This window comes from Apteryx mantelli, chromosome 13 (assembly GCF_036417845.1).
Source record: "Apteryx mantelli isolate bAptMan1 chromosome 13, bAptMan1.hap1, whole genome shotgun sequence".
NCBI classification, from domain to species: Eukaryota; Metazoa; Chordata; class Aves; order Apterygiformes; family Apterygidae; genus Apteryx; species Apteryx mantelli.
In genome coordinates, this window is record NC_089990.1 from 26,543,091 (window position 1) to 26,563,238 (window position 20,148).

General features: G+C 49.6%; 1 protein-coding gene across 2 annotated transcripts in view; it reads left to right on the top strand.

The window, feature by feature from the left end:
• BCORL1 (BCL6 corepressor like 1) overlaps nucleotides 1-19,623 on the top strand; it is a 31,266-nt gene extending 11,643 nt beyond the window's left edge. For both annotated transcript variants that reach the window (XM_067304487.1, XM_067304488.1), the window contains exons 4-14: nucleotides 243-2,822; nucleotides 3,252-3,417; nucleotides 3,687-3,767; nucleotides 3,983-4,420; nucleotides 9,225-9,454; nucleotides 9,568-9,774; nucleotides 9,865-10,031; nucleotides 10,209-10,354; nucleotides 11,312-11,389; nucleotides 16,160-16,313; nucleotides 17,992-19,623. In XM_067304487.1, coding sequence (XP_067160588.1) covers nucleotides 243-2,822; nucleotides 3,252-3,417; nucleotides 3,687-3,767; nucleotides 3,983-4,420; nucleotides 9,225-9,454; nucleotides 9,568-9,774; nucleotides 9,865-10,031; nucleotides 10,209-10,354; nucleotides 11,312-11,389; nucleotides 16,160-16,313; nucleotides 17,992-18,268 — 4,524 coding nt within the window. In that variant the 3' untranslated portion in view covers nucleotides 18,269-19,623. The remainder of the gene's footprint in view (nucleotides 1-242; nucleotides 2,823-3,251; nucleotides 3,418-3,686; nucleotides 3,768-3,982; nucleotides 4,421-9,224; nucleotides 9,455-9,567; nucleotides 9,775-9,864; nucleotides 10,032-10,208; nucleotides 10,355-11,311; nucleotides 11,390-16,159; nucleotides 16,314-17,991) is intronic.
• The last annotated feature ends 525 nt before the right edge of the window (nucleotides 19,624-20,148 follow it).

Consider the following 20,148-nt stretch of genomic DNA (forward strand, 5'->3'; position numbering starts at 1 on the left):
TGGAACAGGCCAAGCAAGAGCATCTGTCCCTAACTGGGTCCTCTGGGCTCTGTCTTCCAGAGGGATGTGCCTGACTGCAGTATGGGAGAAGCAACTCTCTGTTTTGGCAAAAGCTGTTTGCCACTTCCCCACGCGTGGCCTTCTCAACATCCTGTGAGGGCCTAGGGAGGGGAAAGTATTGCCTGCTTCACTAGGAGCCACTTGCACAGCTCTAAGGAACATCTTCTCCCTTCTTGTTGCAGGTGGAGCTCACAGCAGTCAGCGGTGGTGGCAGCAATGCCCAGGGGCTGGATGCAGATGGCAAGGTGGAGGAAAAGCTTGGTCCCAAACTGGAAGAGCAGCCACCTGATCCCAACCCAAGCCCAGAGTGTGTGGGAAAGACTGTGAAAGAAGATGATGTCCTGGGCCCTCTGGCAAGCCAGGGGGATGGCAGAGGGCAAGAGCCAGCAATCCCCAGAGCTACTGAGCAGGAGAGCACTGGTGCTGATGCTGCCTGGACACCTGCAGATCCTCACAGCGACAAGCAGGCTGATGTTCCTGCAGCCTGCTCTGCAGCTCCAGAGAGTGAGCCTGCTGCGAAGGAGAAAAGCACCCCAAGCACTGGAGCACAAGGGCTGGGAGTGCTGGCAGAGGGGACATTATCCGTGGTTGCTTCCAGCTGCAACACATCGGCCTCCACCCCAGCTACTTTCACTTTGAATAGAGTGTGCTTTCCCACATCTCAGGCCCCTGCTATGCAAAAAATGCCCCTGTCCTTTCAGCCTGGGGCAGTTTTGAGCCCAAGCCAGCCACTAGTGTACATCCCTCCACCCAGCTGTGGGCAGCCGCTCAGTGTGGCTACACTTCCAAGTACCTTGGGGGTCTCCTCCACGCTCACCCTCCCTGTCCTGCCCTCCTATATACACGAGCGTTGCCTGCCAGGAATTATTGCTTCCCCAGAGCTGCGCTCCTACCCCTGCACCTTCTCTGTGACCAGACCTTTGACTTCAGATGCCAAAGTGGTGTCTGTGGAGGTGAATCAGCTCAGCTGCTCTTCACCTTCAAGCGGAAGTGGTGCCCAAACTGCTGCCGATGGTGCTCTCCCATCCACAGCTGGCCCTTCCCTCTCATCCAGCCAGCCTCCATTGGCAGCATCATGTGGAAGCAGTGCCCCTTCGTCGGGCACTGGTACACACACCAGAGCCCCAGGTGCTCCCGAGCCGCACGTGCAGGGGGCTACTACTTCACTTTCTCCTCTGAAGTCCCCTCCGCAGCTAGAGCGTGAGATGGTCCCCTCTCCAGAGTGCAGTGAGATGCCTCTTGATCTGTCCTCTAAGTCCAATCGCCAGAAACTGCCTCCACCCAGTCAACGCAAGACACCTCCTATGCCCATCCTCACACCCGTGCACACCAGCGGCAAAGCATTGCTCACCACAGTCCTGTCCAAGTCCCAGCGTGCAACCCAGAGCACGGGCAGCAGTGTCACCTCGTGCCTGGGCACCACCCCTCCCTTCGTCATCTTCCCCGAGTTCCTGCGTAACGGGGAGCAGGGCTCCTGGGTGAAGAACACCACACTCATCAGCACCATTCCAGGCACCTACGTCGGGGTGGCCAACCCAGTCCCCGCCTCGCTGCTGCTCAGCAAGGACTCCAGTGTGAGCTTCAGCAGGGACCCTCGCCACCTTCCCAAGCAGGAGCCTATTTCCATTGTTGATCAGGGAGAGCCTCGAAATGCTGGGATTCCCTGTGGGAAGAAAGCCAGCCAGGTCAGTGCAGAGGGACAGCAGGATCCTGCTAAGAGACTTCTTCATGGCAGAGTTGCTTCAGGAGCTCCTTTGTGTCAATCCAAGGACATCTCTACCTGGAATCCTGGCCAGGGAAGTGTTTACCCCCGTTGCCCGGTAAATGGAAAACCTTCCAATCCTCAGCTTCTGCCTCTCGGCTGGTCTCCTTATCATCAAACCCCTTTGCTTTCGATTGGCATCTCCACAGTGGGGCAGCTGCCACCAAACCAGAGCAGCGCCTGCAAGCCCTCTGGTGCAGGGGAGCTCCCGACATTCCCTAGCATGCAGCCTGCAGAGTCTGGCACAGCAACCCAAAGCACACCAGAGGGACTGCCCAGGCTCCCATCTCTGGAACGGGAAGCTGCCTCCAAGAGCAAGAACTGCCGGACCTTGCCCAAACTCTATGAGGAGCCTGCCAATCCAGGCCCACTGAATGCAGGTCCATCTCTTCAGGCCAGTCCTTTGGATGTGAAAGGGGGAAAGGGGAAGCCAGAAAACCCTCAGAAGAGTCAAGAGTGTGATGAACCAGAGGCTGACTCCAGTAAGGAGAGCAACGTACAGACTGAGGCTCCCCAGGGGAGCTGTAGCCTCAAACAGCTGGATGCAAAGCCTAAAAACCAAGTGTTAGCAGCCTATTTGTCGCATGATCTGCCCACAGTAGGGCAGCAGAGCCTGCGAACAATTTCGGAGGTGCCTACTGCACCCACAGAGAGTCAACACAAGGAGGGGGGCTGCGAAGGCTCCCAGGAGCAGCCAGCTGCAGAACCGCCCCAGTGCATGCGTCAGGTGGATCTATGCAGGCTCAAGAAGGAGCGAGTGGAGTGTGACATGTCATTTGCTTCTGCGGCCTGCCCGCGAGCTGGGGCTGCTGCCCAGGCCTTTACTGAGGTCAAGCTCAAGGCAGCAGGCCAAATCAAACAAGAGGGCAGTGCCCGCTGCAAGACCAAGCGGCAGCATGATGGGGATATCAAGCAGGCTCACAAGAGACTGAAATGCAAAGCCCAGGACAGCGAGGAGCCTGCAAGCAAATCAGGGAGCCAGAACATGCATGGCCGGAAGGTGGGTGAGAGGCTGTGAGGAAGGGTCTCCAATGCCAAGGAGGGGGATAGCTGCCAGATATGGCTGTAGCTGGGACTATTGGGTTATCAAAAAGGTTAGCAGGTAGGGTTAGGAGTGAGGAAGGAGCTCTTGCTGGGGAGAGCAGCTTACTGCACAGAGCTGGGGCTTATACTGACTTTCTATCCATGCTCTTTGGCGTTACCTGACGGTGGATTAATATCTGAAATACCTGGGTCTGCAGGCTTTCTAGGGCAAAAGTGGATCTGGATATCTACAAATTCCTGAGCTCTGTGTTGTATGTGGGTCTCAAAAATGCTGAAGGGCAGCAGCGGTGTTGGTGTGGGACAGCATTTTGGCATCCCTTCTCCTTAGCTCCTCCAGCACAGTTAGTTGGCAGTTCAAGCTTCAACCTGTATCCTCCATTCGCAGTGGCGAAAACACCATGATGATCTGCATGAAATTAGCCAGCGAGAAAGCCGAGCTGGCCTGGGATCAGTGAAAGATCACAACAGCCTCAGACTGAAGCGTAAGCGCAGGAGGCCGGCGAAGACAGAATTCCCATCGCCAGCACACCGGGCGGACAGCCATGAGGAAGGTACTGGTACGAATTTAAGGTGGCAAAATGTTCTCACCCTGTCCAGCTGCAGTGTTTCCTTTAGCGCCGGTGCTCTTCTGCCATGGAGCCAACTGCAGTTCTAAAGCTGCATGGCTCTGGAGTTGATCACTTCCCAAAGCGGACTGTGATTCTAGATGGAGCTGAAATGTGATGCCAGACTGCCCTTTCCAGGCTAGCAGTCTTGCTTGCACAAATTTCCTTCTGACTTTTCGGTGGCATTGTTTCTCAAGGCTTTGTTATCTTCACAGGTTACCTTGAGAAGAAGCCCAAGAACAATTTCCGGGATTTCATTCCAGTGGTGCTGAGCAGCCGGACGCGTAGTCAATCAGGTGAGTCATTGCCGTGGGTCCTGGAAACGGAGACATCGCTGCTGAGCAAAGGCAGGGTACTTTGCTGCCCTCTCAGATCAAACGAGTCCTGAGTGGAGTGGGAGCATTTCTCTGTTTACATGGCCTTGTCCCTGTCTTCTGTCCTGCCCCACAGGGCTTTTTCTTGCCAATATCCTTGGCTCTTTTTGTCAGTTAGAAATTCCACTTTCTTTCAGGAAGCATTGCTGGCTCTTCTGCTAGCTTGACAGGAGAGTGCGATGTGACCGGTCAGGAGATTTTACCATTGGAAGAGGATCAGGAAGAAGAAGAAGAGGAGGAGGAGGAGGAGGAGGAAGAGGAGGAAGAGACGTCCTTGAAATGTCGCAAGCTGCGAAAATCCCACAGGACATCACGCTATCATAGTCGCAGGGCCAGGGACAGGTCCCTGTCAGAGAGGAGCGGCTGTCACTTGCGGAGGGCCCGGGAGCTGCCCTGGAGAGTGGAAACACCCAGGCAGCTGTGGGAGCCCAATGAGGAGGAGGAAGATGACAGCCACATCAAAAGGAAGAAAAGGAGACGGCAGAAAAGTCGGAAATACCAGACAGGGGAATATTTGACCGAGCGAGAGGAGGAGCAAGTGGGCTACCCCCACAGGAGGCGAAAATCCAAAGCAGGTATAGTTTGGGAAGGGGTTTCTGGTACCAGGAGCCTGGGCCCCAGGCCATTTTATATATTTATAATGATGGAGTTTTGTCATTACAACTAGAGCAGTGGGCTCGCATGGACCACTTCAGCTGGTCAGCTCTTTAAAGAATATTTAAAGTACATTTTAGGGTAGGGAATACCATCTTGTGTGGCTAATTAGGTAGAGGATGTGGGAAAATGAGAATTGGAGGAGGTAGCACAGCAAATTTTTTATGGACAAGCGTGGACCCCTGGGAGGTGTTCAGCATTCCTGGCTAAAATAGAGAGAGGTGGAGCCACTGCATTTCAGCTGGCCTTCTTTATGCTTTGTTTTGCTTGATTAAGTTAACTTGCAAGCTTGCACCACAGAGCATGAGGGAGAATATTAACAAAGTCAGTGTGTTGCAAGTGGCGCTGTGGTTCGTATTTGCAGCTTTGCTAAGAGGAGAAAGCTGTGCCACCTGCCTGTGTTGTGCTTCCTGCTCTACCTCCACTCTTGCACTTCTTCTTCAATAACTGCCCTGACTATGTGGTCAAAACTAAATCTGTGATCTGTGTGTCCCTGAGGTTTAGTGGTCTCTGCACTCCCTTTTCCTGGATGTTTTGAAATATGTAACTGTCAGCCAGCTATCTCTGTCTGTTCAGGGGCATTTTGAGGTTGTTGGAAGCAAGGGTGGTATTCATCCAGCAAAACATACATGTCCAAATGTACGTGTTGACATCTGGCTGGTAGTCCAGACTGTGTGTAGCTCTGCCTGAGCTGTCCTGCAGGTAACTTCTGTCAGTGTTGCAAAAGAGCATGCCCCTGCCACAGTGCCACCCTGGGAGAAGTGCTTCTCTGAGGGCTGCCAGCTCTTCCTGCGCTTGGGCCTTTCTGTGGGAAGTGATGTAATGACTGTGGACCTGTTGCCTTCTGCCACACCGCATCAATGCTCAGACTGACAGTCCTCAGGAGAAGCTGAGATGCTACTGAGGCACTATGTAGTAGGTAGTAAAGATGGCCTGGCAAAGGGCAGTCTTAGCGAGGTTAGGTTAGAAAGTGATGGTGCTGTGCTTCTGAAGACCTCTTTCCCTGCGTGGTCTGAATCAAGCAGCTGACCAGTTGTGATTTTCAATGAGTGTGCTTTCTGTAAAGGTAAAACTGTTGACCGGGATGCTTAGTTAGCACATTGCCTGCTAAACTCTGTTGTTTCAGGTTAGTCACAGGGTTTCTTTTGTGTCCTAGCCCTCAGTACTGCTAAAAATCTGCTGTGGGCTGTCCAGAGGGGGTGGAAAGTCAATTGGGTGTTTAACTCTTAGTCTCATCTCTATAGTCTCAGATATGTGTGCTTTTAAGCCACTTTCATCCTACTGTGTGCTCTCCAAAGCTAGGTGTCTGCTCTACCATAGTTTTACACTGCTGTACTGTCTGGCTGCCTCCGTGTGAAATCAGTAGCAAAGTTTCTAATGGGCTTCTTGGCATCTTTGCATTGCTTTCTATGAACTCTTTTAGACTGTCTCCCACCGAAGCCTCTTCAAAACGGAGCCTGAAAAGAAGGTATGAGTTCAGCAACATTTGGAGAGATTTTTTTTTCCAGGAGCTTTATCACACATCACAAAGTTGTCTGTTCTCTCTCAAGGATGGTTCCATAGCCAGCTTCCCTCAGAGACCATTTGGTTACTTGGTCCTCAGATGTGTGAGCTTCTGTATTTTGGATTCTGAGATTCAGCTCATGGCCTAGAGGCATTCCTGGCTTTGGAGATTAGGACCCAGGCTTTACACTGGCATTGAAAGGTGGCTGGAAGGCTCAAGAGGGACATGAGGCCAGCCCATGTCTTTAGAGAAAGCAGACAGCTGCATTCAGTACTAGCTAAAGACTCTGCATCATCTTTAGATACGAGCTGCAGTGATCCACTGACAAATGCCTGGTTTGTTGTGGCCAGATCCCCTCCGGGGGCAAGGTGGAGTCTTAAAATAAGCATACCACTTTCAGCATTTGGTTGCTGATACCACCTCATCATCCAAGCGTAGCCAGAAAACAATCGGGACCCTTGGCTTCAAGGCACTTGAATAAAGGAGGCTATATCGCTTTGATAGTAAAAATATTTTGATCCATTGGAAGTGTCTTCTCTCTCTGACCAATGCTCCCTTGATTTTGGGCAGACCACTTTGATCAGCTGGGCTGGCTGTTCGTCTATGAACACATTCTTTGGCATTTTACTGCTGATAGTGATGGTCACGTCAGCTAAAGGCAAGGCACACATTTTTTGTTTTTTCACCACTTTCTCTTCATGCACCAGCCAGAGACTTGGTTCTTCCTCATCCCATTCCCCACTCTTCATAGGCTCACGCCATTTCATATCTGTTTCCTCCCCACGGGCAGCTGTTCCATCGATGAGAGCATGTTTTCTCGCACAGACTTGCTTTCTGCCAAATGAGGTGTATTAAATACTACATTGATGGGCTGATCTAAAAGTCTTGGTCTAAAACACAGACCTCCTGCACATTGGCAGAAGGAATCAGATATCAGGGAACATGCAAAAGGGAGGAGTATCTCAATTCCTTGTACACTGCCCTGGGCTTAGCTGTTCAAGTGTCATAATTTTGTAAAAGGGACAAGAATAGTGTTATAGACAGCCCAGCAGAAGTCTCTGTCCAGTGACTGCTTCCAAAAGAGCAAGCAGGTTAGTGACTGCCATGTGCTGTCTTCTTGACAATTGAATATCATTGCTAAAACTTTTCTTAAATACAGTCTAATACTTGTGCGTGAATTTAAAAAAGAAATATTGTGTTCTATGCAGTGGGAAGTTAGAACTACCAACCCCGATAATGTCTCATGATGAGCTCTACTTTGTTCAGAGCAAGGCAGGCCTATTCTCTTAAGGAAACTTCATCTGTTTCTTGCTTATGTACATCCAATATGCTGTATGGTGTCAGGCTAGGGCCTGTCTAGCCTGCTGTTTTCTCCGAACCAGGACAAGCAGAGAGGCTATGCAGGGCAAGCACAGCTACTTCCTTGGCTCCAGTCCACTGGTGTTCCCCAGCATCCAGAGCAGCTGAATTAGGGACCTCAGAAAGGATGTCTCTGCCCAGTCCTTTTATGATTCTTTTATGGGTTTGTTGTCCATAAATTTGTCTAAACTCTTTCTGATCCTGCTTATATCATCCACCTCCACTGCCTCCTGTGGCAGTAAATCCCTGAAGTTCACTCTGTGCTCTACAAAGTCTTTTCTTTTATCATTTCATAGAGTTCCCCTACATCTTCTATTGCAGGATTGGGTGAGTAAGATTTCTGTGTGTAACTAATCTATCCCTCTGTGATTTTGTAAGCCTTGATCACATCCTTCTCAGCCTTCTCTCCAGACTGAGGAGTCCCAGCCTCTCTCAAAAGGCAGGTTCTCCACCCCTCAATCATTTTAGTTGCTTTTCTTCACCACCGCTCCGTCTTTCCTGAGATGTGGAGACCTGAATATTACACACTACTTAAGATGTGCATGCTTCATGATTTTATATGTGGTTCTACATTGGTATCTCAGCCAAACCCATTTTTCTTAGCAAGATCCATGGCCTCTGGTTCCTAGCAATAACAAGCCTGGATGGAAGTTATTTGCAGTGCTTAATGTGGAGAATCTAAAATATCAGCACAACTTGGAAGTTGAAGATGCTGCTCCTAGAGATCTACGAAACTTGCCTAGGTACTAGAGACAGAAGGGTCAGTCTTTCATGTGGCATCCCTAATGGACCCAAACATTTTCTTCCTGGGGATTCCTCTCTTTATCCTTTGAACTAACCTACTGGAGCATCTCCTAGCCCTTCGCCTAGAAATGAAGCAGAGGACTGTTCCCAAATGAAGTGCTCAAAGCTGTGGAGAGAGCCGTCTTGAGAGACTCTGATTCCCAAAAGCTGTCTGCATGCTGTCCTTCCTTTGTAACCTATTTTATTCCAACACTGATGATCTACAGCAAAGAGGCCTCACGCAAGTCAGTGCAGTTATATGTTCATGAGGCTTTACTTTCTCATTCCATACTTTGTTTTACAGTTACTGTCATGCCCTTTTTATGGTATGTTGCTATTTAAGTGAACCAGAGTGCATGCCCTTGCACAATGTTTAGGGTTCTGTAATGAACAACCCTGCAGTTCCGCATAATGCGAGGAAGAAAAGCTTGGATTTCCCTTGAGGCATTGTGCTACTTCCTGCCTGAATGCATATTAAATTAAATGTTAATATACTACTTAAGTTAAGGGGAAGACATGAGAGGGCAAGGCAGGGTCTGATTTTGTAGGCAGCAAAATAACAACTGTTCCACAGCGTAAAGGGGATACCTCCCAAATTTTCTTTCCCTCTGAGAGGTGTCCCATGTGAGACCTGCTTAGCTTTGCAGATATTAGGGGAATTCACTGTATAGCAGCATGCAGTGACCAAACTACTGGGAAGCATGCTGACAAGCTGGGCTGTTTCCTACTGGGTTCCCTGCCCAGGGAGACCCTGACCCACCTGACTGTCATACCTAAAGAAAAATCTTAATCAGTTGCGTGCAAGTCCCAGATCTTGGTAGGATTGGCCTTTTTAAGCCAGGATGGCTGTCTGACATTGTGCATCTTGTGTTCATTCTGAGTCCATCCCTGATGGGTAAAATTTGTGACCTCACTGTGCTTGTTCTTACTGCAGTGACTCTACTGTGGGTCTGGATTTCCGGATTTGTAGCCATCAAAGATTTGCAGGGATTAGTTTGTTTTGAGTGGTGGGCAGAGATCGGGGTTGCTGCCCTTTGGTTCTGCACTGATAGAAGCTCCTCATTCCATTTCTCCTTTAGATTTTAGGTACCGGAAGCAGAAGGAGTCTGGGCAGGGCAAAGGCACAGAGCTACAACTGAGAAGTAGGCTTTCCCCATCTCCCCGAAAGTCTCAAGGACGCCCAGACTTTCGAAATGGCTTTTTTCTGGAGCACTCGGGCAGCTCTGCCATCCAAGAAGAGCTGGAGAAACCATCAGGAAAACGCAAATGCAAAACCAAACACCTGGCAGGGATCTGTGATGAGGGGAAGGTATGTCTTGGACTGATGAGGGGAATGCTGTATGTGGGGAGAAACAAGATGGGGGTTCCTGTTAGTAAGCAATGGCTGCATGTGCCAAGGAGCTGTGTTCCATTCTTTTTCAGGTGAAAGGATGCTGGAATCAGCCCAAAATGCGCTCTCTGAAGAAGCCTCAGGACTTGTGGCCAGTTTGTAAGTCCCGTCGGGTCAGCCCAGGGTGTTCCCCTGAGTTACCTGTGGCCCAGCACATTCCTCCTGAAGCTCGGCGGCTGATTGTGAACAAAAATGCTGGGGAGACCCTTCTGCAGCGAGCGGCCCGCCTGGGCTACAAGGTGAATTTTGGAGGATTTTGCTTTTCTGTGCCTGCACTGCCCCGTTTTGGTTTGTGTGTAACCAGGCCTGTGCTGATCTTGTTCCTGCAGGACGTAGTACTCTATTGCCTGCAGAAAAAGAGTAGTGACGTGAACCACCGTGACAATGCTGGCTACACAGCTCTGCACGAAGCCTGCGCACGAGGCTGGATTGATATCCTGCACATTCTGCTGGAACATGGCGCCAACGTGAACTGCAGCGCACAGGATGGCACAAGGCAAGCCAGCAAGAGGGAGGACATCAGGGAAGCCCTGAACAGCATTGGGCAGTGAGCCAGGGGCAGTTTTCCAGGAAGAACTGCCAGTCATCACTAGATTTGTCTTAACGAGAAACAGATCATTTGCTTTGTGAACTCTTCTGATCTCTTTATCTGCTAATGCTTCCGTCTTTGCAGGCCTGTCCACGATGCAGTGGCAAATGACAACCTGGAAACCATGTGGCTTCTACTCTCCTATGGTGCTGACCCCACTCTGGCCACGTACTCTGGACAGACAGCTGTGAAGCTTGCCACCAGTGAAGTGATGAAGCGCTTCCTTTGTGGTAGGTGCAAGCCTGGGGGTGGCAGTGCTTCCATCCTTCCTGTGTGGCAGCACACGGGACCAAATCTGGGTGCCCACGGGTTGAGAAGTGCTTGAGCAGCAGGGGTTGAATAACTTTAGCTCTATCGTGTCCTATGTGTGCATTTTTACAACGCAACCTCTAATTATAGAATTATATATCATTTTTCAAGTAAGATACAAGTAACTTTTCAGTCTTTAATGTACAAGGCCAGAATGCTGGCAATGTGGTCATCACATAACTATACAGGCAGGGCTGTGGATGAAGGATGAAGACGCTGTGTTTAATACCTGCAGTTCCTGGTTCTACAGCATAGCCTAAATGAATATATTTTTGCTGCCAAGTAATGATGCCATCTACTCTAAAACTGTTCTGCCCAAATGCTGCTTGCCTGCCATTGTTACAAAGGACCATTTTGCATTACTGTAGCTGAGAGTGAAACACATGCCCACTTTCTGTGCTGTTAGTGTAGAGTGTTGTGGCTCCAACAGAACAGCAAGGAGGACAGAAACAGCTAGAGTTAGATGGTGGTTCCCACACAGGTACAACGGAGAAGTTTTCCAGTTTTGAAAAAGTCTGGTTTGCCAGCTGTCTGTCTGTCAGTGCTCCTCCGGGCTTAACTGCACACGTTTGTTAGAGGTGTAATTTTGAACTCAAGGCAATTCTAAGGACCCTCCTTTCCAACCCACTCAGTATTGTCAGTTGTTTTCCACTTTAGCTTCTATTTCATCTTCTCAGCCCCAGGGCCGTGTTGTCCTCTCCTGAGGGGGGGCACCCTTTTTGCAAGTTGTAGTTCAGCTTTTGCCATAAGGTCTAGCTGCAAAATAGGGTAAAACACTTCATTTCCACTGCTTTTCCCAGGAGCAATAGATATGCACTCCAGGATCATGCTTTGACCCAGTAGATATGCATTTCCCCTCTCGTTTTTTTTCTTCTTAGATTACCTTTCGGATCTCCAGGGCCGTACAGACGGGGATCCTCGAACAGCATGGGACTTCTACAGCAGCTCTGTACTAGGTGAGTTCAGTCCATCCCATTTCCTTTATACCTGCAGAGCAGAAAGAAGTATGTCTGCTAGATAATGATGTGTCGCTTGCTCAGGTTGTCTGTCAGCTTCCCTCCCAGCTCATGTGGTACAGAGAGATCCCGCCATTATGTTACGTGCTGGGAGTTCCCAATGCTCCTGAAAGGGAGTCTTTCTTTGGGAAGCGGCATGCATGGTTCCCTCTGAGTAAGGTAAAAACTGTGCAAGACTAGACTGCATGAGCTGCTGCTGATTTCTGAGAGTCTTTGGGTCTCAATCCTGTAGCAGGTTATTCTTGTCGTAGTTCTTGTTACTCCCTTGCTAGCCAGTCATCAAGATAAAACCAAGGAAAGCAGAGGAAATCTTTATTTCTTTGAGGTGCTCTCCTTAGTAGCAGTCCTGAACTTCCAGGTTCTCAGAGCTGCCCATCCAGTGGGACAGCTGTGCCTTGGGGTTATAGACCCCTCTCCTCTGCTTCAGAGAAGGGCATTTGTCTGGAGGAGTTCCTTCTCTTACAATGCCAGGCATTTTCCAGTGAAAGCATGACTTGCACCTTATACTGTCAAAGACTTTCTGAAGAGGATGGCTACCAGCTTAGGAGTTTTCTTGAAATAGTGCAGGCAAAAGGTCCATAAATTGTTCACTATATTATTCCAGTTCTGCTAGGGTCCATGAATAAAGATGTTCTGGATCCAGCCACGGGCCTGTAGCAGACTGCAGAGTCCCTCCCAACCACTAAGACAGTAGATCATCACTGTCAAGTCCTCTGTAAAGACTTGGATTATTTCTGCACTTGGCAAGCTCAAAGACTGTTGATTTTAGTTGTTTCCTACTGTCATTTTAGATCTCCTTTTAGAAACGAAAAAAATTGGATGTATTTGGAAAGTTGGTCTTGATATCCTTGGAGGACCCTGATGTCTCTTCATTTCAGAACAGATGAAATTCTGTATTTCTAAGAAAACTCTTTGTCCGTAGGCCTTTGCGTCTCAGGCATGCCAAGGAAACTGTTCAAAGCAGAGCCTCCTTCCTCTAGATTTCTAGCTCTTGAAGCTATCACAATCCTTTGAGAAGAATCCTCATTACCAAGAGAAAAATAGCTTTTCTTTGACTGTAATATCTTAAAAATATTAGCCCTTTTGATTTATTACTGACTCCCTCTTGGATTTCTCTGTTAAGCAAGGAAGGAAAATTGTGGGTGGTTTTGCAGGTAAGAAGATTTGGCTCTTTTTGGTTACTACAGCATGGCTGAGCTCTTGGTAACCCAGAGAGCTTAAGTACTTGAGTTTGAGTATCTGCTTATTATGTCCCGTTCATCAGTGCCTTTTCCTCTTCAAGATCCTGGCATGGGATTGTAGGCTGCCAATTCTCATACCCCATAGGAGACCAGCTGCCACATGCAAGTCATTCAGAAACATGCTGTCTTGTTTTCTGCTTTTTGTATACCTTGACCCCTGAAATGAAAGAATGGATCTTTGAAGGCTAAACAACCTGATTGCTTTTGGTTAAAATTAGCTGCTTGTTTCAGTTCTCTCTCTCTCTTTCTCTTTTTTTTTTTTGGTGTGGCTCCCTTAGATTGTCTTGAAAATCCTGTCTTTCATTGTATCTTTCCACATTTCTTTCCTCCACCCCAGTAGGCAAAAAGACAACTAATTTCCATTGATTTTCAGTAGGCAAACCCTCCCCAACTCTTGCCATTTTTGTCAGGTGAGGGGCTATTAAGATGCCATCAGTGATAGCAGTTCACTGCTCACAAGGACCTTACTTAAGTGCTTGGTTAATGCAGGGAAAGGCTCCACAGGAAAACATGGAAATGCTGGTGACAGCACTTCATTTTCCTCTGCCTGGACCTCAGTTATGCTCTTTGGAAGGTTTTGTTTGAGGATGGAAGAAGACTACCTATTCTGTTAAATTAAGCATGTCCTATTTCTTCCACTGGGACTTCACACTAAATCATGGCCACTGTGAATGTGCCTCTGCTGGGTCTCTGTCATTTGCCTGGTGCCGTCTGTCAGGCTTTGTCTTCCTTCTGTCCTGTGCTGCCTGAAGCTGGTTAAAAAGCCAGACAAACCCAGCATGAATCTGCCTGTGCACATCCCTAGGAGCATCTTTTCATCCTTGCTCCAGTAGAAAGATTCTTTCAGTGTTCATTGGGATGATGCTTGCATCTCAGGTGCCTCAGGCTTTAACAAGTATCTCCACACTGCTTGGGAGAACTCTGGTCCCTCCCAGCCCCAAGGCTGATGATCCCTGGAGGAATGCCAGCTGCACAAAATGTTTTGGATCTCCCTGGGTTTGGTGTAGCTTGTGGGATATTTCCGTCTCTGGCTTGGGATCACTGCCATCGTCTCTCTAAGCTGATCTAACTCTACACTGCTGTCAGAGCTCTTTTCACCCCTCCGTGTGGAGCATTCCCAGTGTTGCCCTTGACAGCGTCTTTGTGAGGCTGTATGATGGGTTGTGGCAGGGAATTAATCTAACTGGAAAGTAGTTCTTTATCTTGCCAGGCCTGTGTTCAACAGGCACAGAAAGGGACCTCCCATTTCATCCACATCTAGATCAGCTTACAGCAATAGTGAGGTGACACTGTTGGACCTCTGTCACCTGTGTTTTGACAGACAATACTGCAGGGCAGCATGTGAACAAGCAAGGAAGAGCAAGATGCCCAAGCTAGTGACAAGGGGCTGTTTTCTTTGTAGTGGTGTTTCTTGCATTTTTTTTTGAAATGGGCCCTTTTGGCTCAGTTACCTTATGCAGTCACCTTTGGTCACTGACAGAAGACTTTCCCCAGGGCAGGGAAGTACCTGGTTGTGTCACAGAGTAACTGAGCTGCTCCCAGCTGTCAAAGGCAACAAACCAGCTCAGCGGAAATGCTTCTCTTCCTTTAGTGATTCAGTTCTTCAAAGTTTCCCTTTTCATCAGAGCAGCCAGCTGAAGCACAAAACATTGCATGTCACTCTGGGTGGGAGGAGCAATCCCAGGCCCAATGCGTTTCTATTCTTTGAAGCAGGAATGTTGTCCATGGTTTCCCTTAGATGTGCAAATCTCTGGGGGACACAGGATAATGAGAGAAACCAGGGTGTGAGAGCTCTGAGATCTGGGTATGGTAAACTCATCAGTGTCATGCGCTTCACGCTGCCATTACTCCAGAGACAACGTCCCACCCCAAGGTTTTGTTCTACACCTGGAACTAACATTGTTGTGCCTGATGTTGCCATGTTGCTCTGTGATGGTACAGGATGTTCCTGTTCTCATCTGAAGCCTTCAGTAAAGCTAGCGGACAGGACCAAGTGAAAAGAGTTCTCAGGACAGAACCATAAATTTTGCCACATTAAATGCATTTAATTCTTTTTTTCCTGGATTACCCAAGAAATGTGATTCTTCAGTCATGGCACTCTTAAGCTTTGCCTAGAGGTGATATCAGGCCAATATTCATATCAGTTATTTTTGTCCTATTCTAAAATAAGTTTTGAAGGTATAAAAACCCTGTTTTTCTGTTTCTTAGGGACTTTTCTCTTTTGGAGGACTTAGAAATGACTTTGTTGTTTCCTGAGACCCTGTTTGAGCCCGTGTCTTCTGTTGTCTGCTGTTGTTTCTCTGTTAAAGTAACATTCTTACTGGATGCTGCATTTATTCATAGAGCAGTGTGGCACTTGGATCTTATTCGTGCAGCATACCATAAGAACACTTTTTGTGTAGCCTTTTCTTTTATGCATGGTGTTGAACTTTTGCATGATTGGTTTATTTGCTTACCAGCACATTTGCTCTGATTTCTCTCTATAGAATCTAAACCTATTTTCTGAAAGTTTTGGGAGCTGTATTATCTCAGCAGGACAAAAACACTTTGAAAACCCAAGGCTATTCATACCTTTTGATAATAAAATCCTGACAGCAAGCTATTTTTCAACAGATGCTTTCCAAACTGGTGAACAGTAAACTTAACCATGTTCAAATTGTTTCTGGATCGAATGTGCTATTCTCCATCTTCTATGCAAGCAAATCCTGCTAGATCTCACATACCCCTTAGAAAGGCTTAAGCCAGAAATGTGTGGGTCTGCTTCTCTAAAGTCATCCTTATTGTTGTTCTCTTGTATAAGCCTCTAGATCTGCTGCACGATTTGGTGGCATCATCTTGCAGTCCTTATGTACACACAGCCCCTGGCACACACCTCTGCGTAACCTGCTGACAGTTGTCAAGTGGAATTGGGGTGGAGAAGTGCCCAAAGAGCAGAGAACAATGACCTCCTTTATAGGAACCATGGTCCTTAGAGATGCTTTGTCTGCTTGGCTCCTACATCCACTTCCTTCCCCACTTGTGCAGATGCTTCTAGGCTGAGGGTGGCTGTGCTGGCAAAGGAGTGGGGAAATGACTGAGGGCATTTCGGGAAGAGCCTGAGGTGTCAGTGTGTGTTTGAGCCAAGAAAACAGTTTCATCTTGCAAGCAGGTAGTACATGGCCTCACATGTGGGATCAGTGCAAACCTGAAGATTACTATAACATAATTTGCTCTTTCAACCTAACAGAGTCACAGAGCGGAGTTACCAGGCAGCTTAGCATGCAGAGCAGCCAGCACTCCCTCATTCTCCAAAATGAAGGGCTGGAAGGAAAGTGTGAGGAGCCCCTGGGATTTCTCTCTTACATTTGCTGTGATGTTGTGGGCAGGTGCATATGGAAGTGTGGTAGTAACTGGTCATTCCCCAGGGACCAGTGAGTGCTGGCTGGAGTGAAACTGTGATTGATGCCAACGTCTGTTTTGATTGTTTCAGAGGGGAAGGATGGCATTGGATGTGATCTCCTGCTCAACCCTCCAGGAAGTTCAGACCAGGAGGAAGATGAGCAAGAATCAGACAACTTCATGTTTGAGTTCTCAGACAAGCCACTGCTTCCCAGCTATAACCTCCAAGTGTCAGTCTCTCGGGGGTGAGTATCATTTCCTGGAGCAGAGAGAATTTGGGGGAAACTAATGCTACAGTGGAGGGGAACCCCATGCCTCCTGTTACAGTCAGCAAAGACTGCACAGTGGGATTTAGCCAAACAAAGGCAGGAGTGAACATCAGGCTGAGGTGAACCACTGGATGTGACTGATCAGCTCTCCAATGACTGTGGAGGGAGCCGGCAACTCACTTAGATGGATGCTCCCGCAGCACAGATGTGCTTGGAGAAATCCCAGCCTGGGCATTATTGACTGCTGACTAGCATATGGCACAAAGCCTGTGAAGTCCTTCAGGTTCTGATTTGGTCTCCTTAATTCATCACTTAAAGGAAGTTTGGTCATGTTCCCCAGAGGAGATGGAAAAGGGAGACAGACTGAGGGACTATAGGTGAGGGGTGCATATAGATGAGGGAAAGGAGCAAGGAAAAACTCTTCTGGTTTAAGAAAGGATAGAGGTTTGTTTCAAAACAAACCCAAAAAGCAATGCAGGTAAAACCAAAACTCTCTGGAAGACGTTTGTTTTTGTCAGCTGCTTGTTGCATACCCTTCTGTACCATTGGTGGTCACAGCCCTGGCATCCTATTTACAGATGACAGCGTGTCAATCATCTGAGCTCCTTGAAGCTAAGAGTGGCTTGTGTATCTCAGATGGTTATTTTCCTTAAAATTAGGATTAGAGATACTGAGTTACAGACAGCCCCCTGCAGAAACACTGTCAGTGTTTGGAAACGTGTGGTTCTCTAGGGAACCACTAGTGATTTTCCTGAAGAGCTCTGGCTGTGGGACAGCTTGGCCAATACCACTGCACCACTTGAGATAGACTCGTGGGTCCTCAGGGAGCAGAAGGGTTTAGTCAGGGATTTCCCCATGTAATCCTACTGCCTAGCCAAATGCATTCCATTGCTGTATGGTGTCCCTACACTGTGCCTGTCAGAAAACCTCCCCTCTCTTCTCCCTCTGCTGTTGCTCTTGGCTCAGTTTTTGTCCAGCAATGGTTAGCAACAACTTGCATTGATGGGTGTGAATAGACCATTTTCCCTCTGTCATGGGAAAGTCTAGATCAGGTCACAGCACTGGAATCGTAGCTTAGATAGACATTTTGCTGTGATCAGACACAGGTATGTGAGTAGTCTTGCCCTCTCTACCTTCTGTGACTGCTCTTTGTTGGACTATTGCATTCGCTTAAACTGCAGGGAGGAGAAAAATGACTTGGCAGGGGAAGCAAGAAAAATGCCACTTTTTCTTCCTGTTTAGCAAATTTCCCCTCCTGCCAATTTCTACCCATCCAACAGGACATGCACAGTGCCCAGGAGAAATGACAGGGAGGGAAATGGAGCCCCTAGTGTGGTTCATTGCTGGCAAGGGGGGGAAGCTGCCAGGACACTCTTTTAACATTTAACTTTTACACTGATGTCCCTGTCCTTATTTGAGTGTTTTAAGGAGATAAGAGCATTCAAAACCAGGCAATTTCTAGGAGCCTAGATCTGGCATTATTCTGTACACACGGTCTGTCCAGACTGCTGAGTGCAGTGTGCAACCTGGACCTCACTGTTGGTACTGTGGCAAGGGGAAGGCCAGCATGTGCTCACCCCAGAGATGGTCAGGTGGGAAACGTGCCCATGGACCCTTCCTTCCCTAATGCATGACTCTCCTGCCTTCCCCGCAGGCCCTGCAACTGGTTCCTCTTCTCCGACGTTCTCAAGCGACTGAAGCTGTCCTCCCGCATATTCCAGGCCCGCTTCCCACACTTCGAGATTGCCACGCTGCCCAAGGCCGAGTTCCAGCGCCAGGTCTCCCTCAGCCAGGTGCTGGCCCAGGCCGAGGTGCCGGAGAGCCCCGAGCTTGCGCCGGGTGCTGCAGAGACAGTGGAGCTGGTGCACTACGAGCCTGAGCTGCTGCAGCTGCTGGGCTCAGCAGTGGAGTACGAGGCCTGGAGCAGCTGACGGGGATGGAGCCGTTCCCTGCATCGTGAGGCAATAATAAGGACCAACGGGAAGCAGCCCTCTCAGTGCCAGCAGCAGGGACCCAAGTCTTTGGCCAGCTAGTCCACCTTTCCTCGTGGTGCCCGAGCTCCAGCTGGGGAGAGATGACACTCGCCTCCAAGGACTTTCCAGGGTCCCTTTTTGATGAGCAGCAGTGGTGGCAGCTCCCTGCCAGCCCTGTCCAGCTACTGCAGGAGATGAAGCCCTCTCCTGGGGGGCTGTGTTAGCTGGAGCTCATGGGGCAGCGACTGGCTCCGGCTCTGCTGAAGCGAGGAGCAGCAGGTGCCTCTGCCTGTCCCTGCCTGACCCCATGGAACTGCGCCTCTCTCTGCCCTCCCTCTCCCAACGTCTTCCATAGTATTTATTTAATTAGTATTTAATTTGTAATGTTTCCTTTTGTTTTTTGCTGAGTCTGTATCACTGTGATTATGTGAGCTCCAGGCTAGGGGACAGGGGCTTCCTCTGGTTCCTCTCCAGCACTCCCCGAGGCCAGCGCTCCCCCACGGAGCAGTCAGCCCTTGAGCTGCAGAGCTGGGAAGTCCCTGGCTCCCGCACCTCCACTGGGGGCCTGGGGACAGCCGTGTCTCTTAACTTTGGAGCTGGCTTCTGCTGAAGGCACTCCCTCACCTGCAAGCGAGGCCAGCTGAGAGCCAGCTGCTCTGCTCCAGCCTCTCATCAGGCTCCTTCCTGCGTTTCGTTCGTGCTGCTGCTCCCTGGCCCCATCAGCTGCAGCCTGCAACCCCCAGCAGCTCCCACGCTTGCAGCAGCTTGTCCTCCCCAGGGCTCGCTCGCTGCTGCGGGTCCATCCTCGCCGCCTCACGCGGGCTTTGCCGGGCCCCTTCCCCACTCCACCCACCCCTGCCGTTTCCCCAGGAGCAGTTCTACTGGAGAGAGGGGGCACGGCGTGCCGGCACCCACAGCCGGGGCGTGGAGCAGGGGTGCTCCGCTCCACCGAGATGGTACAGTTTTATTGTACAGGTGCTAACAGGACTCTTGAGGACGGGACAATCTGTTTTTTGGGGGTTTTCTGTTTTATTCCTGGCTCTTCCTCTGCTCCGCAGTGGGAGTGTTGGGTGGGTTTTTTTGTTTGTTTTTCCTTTGTGTTGTGTTTATTCCCAGCCAGGGCAGGTGTCTCCCTTCCCCTTGGACTCCCAGCTGCCAGCCTCCCCTTCCTGGGGCCGGACAGCTCCTTTTTTAAGCCGAGGGTTTTTTGCCTTTGGGTGTGTATTCTGGCTGCTCTTTCTGATTTCTGTTTTATTATAAGCAACCGGCTGTGGTGTCAAAAACACTTATGTACAGAAAAAACCTGCATCAGGCTTCCCGTTTCCTGGCTCTTCTTCTTTCGGTGCTGTGCCTAACGCCTGCCCTGGGCCAGAGAGGCTGCACGGCAGTGCTCCCCACTCATCGCAGCCGGGCTGCCAGGCTGGAGTGGTGCCTGGCGATGCCTCCTCCCTCCCCAGCTCGCTGCCAGCTCTGCCTGCGCCGGGGCCACTGGAACCGCAGTGAGAGCGGAGGAGCGGCCCTGGCCATGGCTCAGCTCTTCCTGCTGGCGCTGGGCCCCTGGCTGGCACCACTGTGGGATCCTGGAGATAGGCAAGGGGGGGGGATGTTGTTGCTGGCCGAGCAAGGGCTGGCCCAGCTTTCCTTGCTTGCTATCCCCAGCCTATGGAGCAGCAAGGATGCACTGATCCCTCAGAGGCTGCCTGCCCGGAGCTGCCCACAGCAAGGCCAGGGCCAGGCATGGCTCGAGGTGCTGGCTGTGATACCTTGGCAGGCGCCAGCAGTATTTTGCTTGTGCTTCGGGCTGCAAGCTGGGTGCTGATGCTGGCCAAATCCTCGTT